General features: G+C 40.1%; 1 protein-coding gene across 2 annotated transcripts; it reads left to right on the forward strand.

Moving 5' to 3' along the window:
* The first annotated feature begins 1,408 nt into the window (after positions 1-1,408).
* adcyap1b (adenylate cyclase activating polypeptide 1b) lies at positions 1,409-7,484 on the forward strand. Of its 2 annotated transcripts, XM_039816467.1 has the most exons (5): positions 1,409-1,779; positions 2,115-2,219; positions 3,146-3,280; positions 3,649-3,753; positions 4,346-7,484. In XM_039816467.1, the coding sequence occupies exons 1-5, from the start codon at positions 1,763-1,765 to the stop codon at positions 4,527-4,529; spliced, it is 546 nt and encodes a 181-aa protein (XP_039672401.1). In that variant the 5' UTR covers positions 1,409-1,762; the 3' UTR covers positions 4,530-7,484. The 2 variants fall into 2 exon arrangements, with proteins under 2 accessions (XP_039672401.1, XP_039672402.1); XM_039816468.1 differs by lacking the exon at positions 3,649-3,753.
* The last annotated feature ends 359 nt before the right edge of the window (positions 7,485-7,843 follow it).

A 7,843-nucleotide genomic window follows, 5' to 3' on the forward strand; every position in this document is an offset into this window, starting at 1 on the left:
CCACGAAGAAGAAGTTGTGGATAGGCCCACTGTGGCAGTGACAGGCACTGTTCGTCATATTGCGTCAGAGTAAACAAAACGCTGACGTGAATCTCTCGCCTCTTTGCCAAACTGTTCAATTGGTTGTTGAGCTATAGGTCTGATTCAGTGTTGTACAGAGCTAAATGAAAAGGTGCGGTGGCCTAGAGTTGGTGATTAAAACGAGGCCCCATACAGGACTACCAAATTAGATTTTCACATATAGGCGTCCACCCTCCAAATGAAAAGTCTCATAACTTGCATTCCACACACTCTGTAAGCCAACAATTCTATGAATATTAGCATCAAGCTTATATGATACGATTTTATTTGACTGTATTATTTGCAAATAATAAGTAGCATATTAAAGAGCAGCCGCAAGCATAAAAAGGTTCGATTTATTGCCAAAAATGTGCCAAATGAGGCTTCATCAGGGTGGAAAGAATTAGGCCCGAATGCTTCTTGGTTAATTAGCACATACATAACAGTTTAGCTACAAGCCTTTTCTCGAGTTTTTTTTTTTTTCGTTTTAACGTATCAATTAGCGCATTATGATAATACAGACAATTTCAGAACAATGTTGGGAAAATGAGTGAATCGTTTTTAAAGCCACGTAGGCTGACAGCTCTCTGAACCGGCATCCTGCGTCACCAGCTTCAAATCAGATTATGTGACTCTGTATTTCAACAATCTAAAGGATAGGCCGATGCCTTCGCGCAGTCATTGCACGGCCATTAAAATACCCTCTCAGTATCCAGTGATCAATTATTGTAAATGATTAGAGCAAGTAACTGTAGCCTAAATAGCCTTAATTCGAGACGATGGTTTCAGCACTGGACAGCTCCTGACTCCTCAGAGGTCTTGAACTTGGTCAGCGGAAGTCTGATCCCCCCCGCCCTTCATTAGAACCATCCAGTCACACGAAACCACCAGCACCACCAACAACAGCGATGATCATTTCCCAGCTCTTTCATAATCATAAAAGCCTAATTGGACTTGATGACGGTGGGAAATAACCCGTCGCTGTCGCGGTGAGGGACACATTGATTTGTATTGGCCGTCACGTCGTCCTGTGCAAAGTTCATGTGTTGTATGCATTACACACACACACACACACACACACACACACACACACACACACACACACACACACACACACACACACACACACACACATTTCTGTTTTTCTTTTCTTTTCAAAAGGAAGAAAGTTTGAGAGTAAACTTTCATTTTAGGAGGGAGGTGGGTGGGGGGGGGGGTGGCGGATGCATCGATGAGGAAGGAAGTGTACGTTTATATTCCGGGAGGCAAACTTGATGACGTCTATAGCATCCTTAATGTGACATATTGGAGGGAGGGGGGCAAGGCTTACGATACATGGATAAAAATCCAAGACAATCACAGCACAGGACAAAAGTTTAGAGCAACGCTATGCAGACGAACATACAGCGCACTCTCTCTCCGAGTTTGCCTGTGCGACTGGTTGAGTCCTATTAATTGTGCCTCAAAGTGAGATAGGCTGTACTGAGGGGAACATAAGGAGACGACGGAGGCGCTTCAGCCAGGAAATAAGTGCCGTGAGAAAGAAACCGTCTTTCTCTCACACACACACACACACACACACACACACACACTACCACAGCCGCGCCCGGATCACATCCTACAGCACAGCGTTCTCCCTGCTTTCCTGCTATAGGTATGTGCTTTATCTGCGGATTGTCTTAAATCTCGGAGAAATTCATTGATGGAGAGCGAGATAAAGTAATGGAAATTCTTCTTTTTTTTTTAACTGCATGGGGATCTGCTGTGTTTTTTTTTGTTTGTTTTTTTAATAACTTTGGCACTGCATGCAAAGGATTCGGTGTCAATTCCACAATTAAACTTTTACGAAATGGGATTAAGAAAACAGATCTTTGGTTTGAGCAAACGGACGCTGTGTTTATATTAAACAGGCTTATATTCGGTCCAGCTTTGTAGCTTGTGATAAGAGAAGTAGCATCGCATGTGAATTCGACAGAACAAAGAGCGAGCACGTTGTTTCTATAGGAGTGACTAACCTGTTAAATGTTACGTCTGTTTTTTTGTTTTTCTAACAGCATGGCCAGTTCGAGTAAAGCGACTTTAATCTTGCTCGTCTACGGAATCTTAATGCACTACAGCGTCTTCTGCACACCTATCGGACTAAGTTACCCTAAAATTAGGTAGGTGTAATTGCTTTATGAGTCTTTATAACCTGATTATAGTATTTTTAACACAATTTTTGTTCAATGATGGCATTCCATTGGGATTAATGATTATATCCTATTTAAGGAGGTGGGCACTTTTTCTAATAAGTGTGCGTAATTGCGCACAAACTATGCCCGCAATTTAAAATCACAGAATTGAGAGGAATGACAAAAGGAAATACAGTTATTTTACCATACGCACATGTAAATATTGTGTGGAAAATGACAATGGAAATTGCGTAGAGGTATCCTGTCCGGTGGGACGGTTCACAGAACTCCCCTTATTAAAAATGAGAGTGCAGTCAATGCAACTGATAGCCCTTGGGATGACGGTGGGCTGGCCTCGCCAAGGAGAGGCGAGGCAAAACGAATAGGAGAGCTCTATCCATGTAAGAGTTATTCTTGTTTTTCTGTGAAAAGCATATCCATAATTTGGGCGTGGTTCTTATTGATTCTACTATTTTACAATTGCGGCATTCTTTTAATAAAATGTTGGCTCCACGCCTACAATAAATGTGATCATTTTCACACCCATTGTTTCGATTCTTAAATAATGAATGAGGATGTAGCCTGTGTTGAGAGCAGCAGCACCAAGTTGGAATTACAGATTTTCCCGATGAAAAGAAATATCTATTTAAAGAAAGAAAAAAATAAAGCTACTAACATTTTAAACCATTATTTAATTTTTTGATTTACATTTTAAATAATTCGTTTTCTGGTTTTATTTTAAAACATCTGACATTAAAACATAATGAATTTTTTTTTCGTTTTCTTCTCTTATCTGTAATGCATTTAAATTCCCAGTGATTTTAGAAACCGATGCAAGCATTTTGGCATTCTTTCGCTGTTGCATCCCACTTGTGCACAGATCAAATTTGTGATTAATGCTCTCCCTTTTGCAGACTTGAAAACGACGCCTTCGATGAGGATGGGAATTCATTATCCGACATGGGTTTTGATAGCGATCAGATTGCTATACGAAGCCCACCATCCTTAAACGACGACGCGTACACCCTCTACTACCCTCCAGAGAAGAGGTACATTTGCTTTCAGATCGCAGCTTAAGCTTGAGCTGGATTCCATTTTAATGACTTTTTTGCTGTTTGCGATACTGTTTGCTTGCTTTGTTTCCCCCAGAGTTTCTCATGTTATTTGTTCAGTGTTATTTTCATACCGAGTAGCCTAAAATGTTGGATCCAAATACTGTAAATAATAGCTAATAAAAAGCTCGGCAGATACGGAAGGATAGCCTGTGTGTGAACCGGCTATGAAGCTCCGATCTGACTGCACCTGATGTGATATCGAACCTGCGGTTGGGTGGGGACATTTTAGGCTACTTTTGATCATTTTGTGTGCGCTTTTTAGTTACTGATGATCTATGTGTTTTGGCGTTTTATCATCTCAGAACAGAAAGGCATGCTGAGGAAGAATTAGATAGAGCCTTGAGGGAGATCCTGGGTCAGTTAACAGCGAGACATTATCTGCATTCTCTGATGACAATTCGTGCAGGGTAAGGGCATTTCTTATAAGCGTTCACCTGCAGTCATCATTTTTTATGTTCCTCCGCTGCACAAGTCCAGGCTGCTGCATCACTGTCTATCGTGTTATGTGCTACTTTCATTTTTTTATTTTTTTATCTCTCTATTAAAAACGTCTAGACATTTTGTTTTTGTTTCCGTTTTTGTTGTGGCGTGGCACCGCATTGCGTTCATGATTACTGTCCTCCCTTAGGACTGAGGGTCAGTTTTCTGAGAATAAAATACCCTTCGATTTATATGTAATTAATAATCTATAAATTGATTTTGTTTTCCCAAGCTCTGATGAAAAAAGCATGTCAGAATAACAAATTGGCTGCAAATTAATAATGTATGGCTTTTCTAAAACGCTTAAAATCACTGTTTCTTTAACACTGTCTTGCTTGCCGCCCCCTTAAAAAAAAGAGAATTCATTAATAATGATTGTAGGCAACTTTACATAATGACAAGCTGAAGAGATTATCAAAGCTAAAATGTCAAACCAAAAAGAGCAGAAATCTGTTGAGAAGTTGAAGGCTGCAGCTTTAACTTATGCTATTTTTGGTTTTGTTTTGTTTGTTTTTTCAGTGAAGACAACAGCATGGAGGAAGAGTCTGAGCCCTTATCCAAAAGACATTCAGATGGGATCTTCACCGACAGCTACAGTCGCTATAGAAAGCAGATGGCCGTGCAGAAATACCTGGCAGCGGTTCTGGGAAGAAGGTACAGACAGAGAGTTAGGAACAAAGGACGCCGACTTGCCTATTTGTAGCGTTGTTATAGCGCCCAAACTGCCCTCCTGTGTATATACATCCAGTCGTTAAATCAAAGTCATTCAGATATATCTGACCAACCAGTGGATTGCGCCTGTGTTCTTTCAACATGTATTTATGTATGAAGTAAAGCCATTAAAATGAATATTTTAATAATAATATCGGTTTTTTTTTCTTCTTTTTGTACAAAAGCACTTGAAACCGCACAGTTATAGCCTACTTTGTGGACCAATATTTTATTTTCATGTTAAGATGTGGAAAACAAATCAAAATGATAAAAAAAAGAAGAAATCTGAAAAAAAAGATAATTGTGCACCTTCAATATTATGCGCTTGAAATCTTTAAAAGTCATCTACATATGCAGAAAATAAATAGATTTTAAAAAGACAATCAAAGTATTGAATGTTATACTTATTTTTGTAACCAACGTTCTATTTTTTTTAGTGTTGTTTGTTTTCCAAACAGGCCCAAAGAAGCAGTGAGCATGCTATGAGAGGCATATCAGGCTTATCCTAAATGATAGATGTTGCCCTTGCCTGCCCCCCCCCTCCCCACCCCTTCCTCCTCCTGCTACCTTAATGGGAGCTCTGTGGGTTTGTATAGCTCGCTCTCCCTCCAGGGGAATTCAGATGGCTTTTGTTGAATAGCCTCTCATTTGACAGAAAAACTGATCGACTTACACGGCCATTCATGTAACTGGTGGTAAAATCCGACCCTCTTTTAAGCAGAAATTTAATTGCAGGCTTTTGCGAGGGCATTATTGCCTTTACTAAAGATAAAGGAAGCACCCAAGTTGCTGGTAACAGTATGCTGCAAACACTGCTTGCTCACTTGCCTCAAAGTCATTTACTGTAGGGCGATAAATCGTGCTTGATAGGAACGTGTAAAGAATTCCATGTGTGTATTATGTACAGTATAGTAATTACACAGTGCACATATTCATCTCAATGTTGTCTGTGTTCAGTCAACAGAATTATTTGGAAGAATGTGAAACAGAAACAGTTGATTGTATTTGGGCAGCACTACAAATATTCAGAATGGACCCAGAACATATAAAGATGCAGGAAATGAAGTATTCTTGTGACAAGAGGTGGAGAGAAAAGGTAGCATCTGAGTTACAGTTAGGAATATTTAACTCTTACTTCTTATTTATGGGTGCATGTGGAAACTGACACCTTGCTAATTTTGCTTAGAAACTGCATGCCATCATGCTTTTTGGGATTGTGCTATTTGGGAGGTGGGCTGTGCTCAGCCTATTTCAGCACCACTCCCCCCCCTTCTCAGATGTGTTGGAAATGTGAACAAGGAGGGCTAGAGGTGGTGGAAACTGGTACTGCACTGACTTGTTGAATTTTTACCTCCCCTGCTGCTGTCATTGTGGATATCATAAGACAATACACTGGACCCCCTTGCCTTTGCCCTGGTAGCAGTTTTTAAAGATTATTTTGCTTCTAGATCGCTGTGCTAAATAGTTGACTTGACAGTGCTGTGGTTCATTGTTAAGACAGAGCTGATCTGTGTTAGATGTCTACCGAGGTTTGTGCAGTGAGGATGTGATAAAGAGATGAGAAGAGTGTCGGGTGAGAGAGAGAGAGAGAGAAAGAGAGAGGTATGCATGGCGAGGAAGAGAGAGCAGGAGACAAAGAGATAATGTGCGCATGTGAGAGAGAGCGAGAGAGAGAGAGAGAGAGAGAGAGAGAGAAAAAAACAAAGTTACATAAGAGGCAAGTTACAGTACAGCACCCACAAATCAGAGAGTTTGTCGCACCTGGATACAGGAACAAATGAGAGGCGAGAGCACCGCCGCCTCTCCTCACCTGCCAAAGTGACATCAGGGTCAATGAGTCCGATAGAAAATATCAGATGTTGAATTCCCTTCACTTTGGTACCAGCAGTAGGATAAACAGTATATGAGTGAAGCTGGACACTGAGTTCCCCTCTTTCCCCCTGGCATTAGAATGGAGGTGAATGAAATTCAACCCTCCAGGAAAGGGATATCCCACTGACTTTTATTAGGGAGACATCTTATGTATTTATTCAATATTATGCAAAAGCAGCTTTATGCACCCCTGCAATCCAATCAGTGGCCTGTATTCCCCCACAGAAACTATCAATACACTCCTTCAATTTGGCTTAATCCTACAGGCTTTGTGTGTGTGTGTGTGTGTGTGTGTGTGTGTGTGTGTGTGTGTTTGTGTGTGTTTAACGTTTGTGTGAAGGAGTGACTGAACGCGCATGTGGAGCTGGAAACTGCTTTTGGCTTTGGTGCCTTGCGTCAATGTGAGAAAAGAAAATGAGATCAAAAAATTCGCCACAAGTGACAGATGGCAATTTTAGTGGCCCTACAATGCTGCAGTCCATTAGCTTACATTTAAACTCCCTTTGACTCTGTTTAATCGCTCAGCTTAGTCTGCCCAAGAGTAGTAGAATTAGGCTTTTTTGTTTTAAAGCATGGCCAATGATTTATTGAGTATAAAAAGAAAAAAAGAAGAGAATGTATATTTTGATGGAGCAGGCAATGTGTGTGTGTGTGTGTGCATGAGTTTCAGGTGTTCAGTGCCTGTGAGAGTTGTGAACAATGACCGGTGTTTGTTACTGTTGATTATGAGGTGTTGTTGATTATTTTGATATTGGTCAGTAATTTATTAATCAGAAAATAGCCCCAACATATTCTTTACAACTATGTGCATCACTATTTAGAATAAAAGGGTTTCAGAACATGACAGAGATGTTGTTCAGATCATAGAAAATGCCTGTTGTTAATATTTCTGAAAGCGCCAAACGCCTTACTTCAATGTTTAATCTCCTATCTATCTGAAAAAAATGTGTTTTAAAAGTGAACCTTAGTACAAGTGACATGGTTATACACACAGGAGTCCTTATATGGGGTTTTACGTTTCTCAATGTTATGAAAGTGTTGTAAGATTTGTATGAATAAATTTTTGTAAACAACATTTTCTAATAATTGTCTAATCTTTGAAATATGTCATTCTTAAGATGAGTGTGTTGTGAGACAAAGAAAGTACAGCAACGGTAGAGAACCAGTTGTAGCCTTGTTACACATCTTGACTACAGTCTTTTGTTTGCATCAGAATAAAGCTTAAATCTACCTTTAAAAGATGAGTTTACATGATCACCAAGGGCCACATTTCAGTCTGAGCAGAGATCGTCTCCTGAAACAAACACAAACCTCAAGTCACATTACAGCCAATAAAGTGAAACATCCTCTAGCAACCACAGCAACAACTCTGCTCTTCTCCAGTGGGTTATGTAGACCTGAGGTCCTATCAAGTTAAATTTATCTTTCTGTAGC

Source organism: Perca fluviatilis, chromosome 11 (genome assembly GCF_010015445.1).
Source record: "Perca fluviatilis chromosome 11, GENO_Pfluv_1.0, whole genome shotgun sequence".
NCBI classification, from domain to species: domain Eukaryota; kingdom Metazoa; phylum Chordata; class Actinopteri; order Perciformes; family Percidae; genus Perca; species Perca fluviatilis.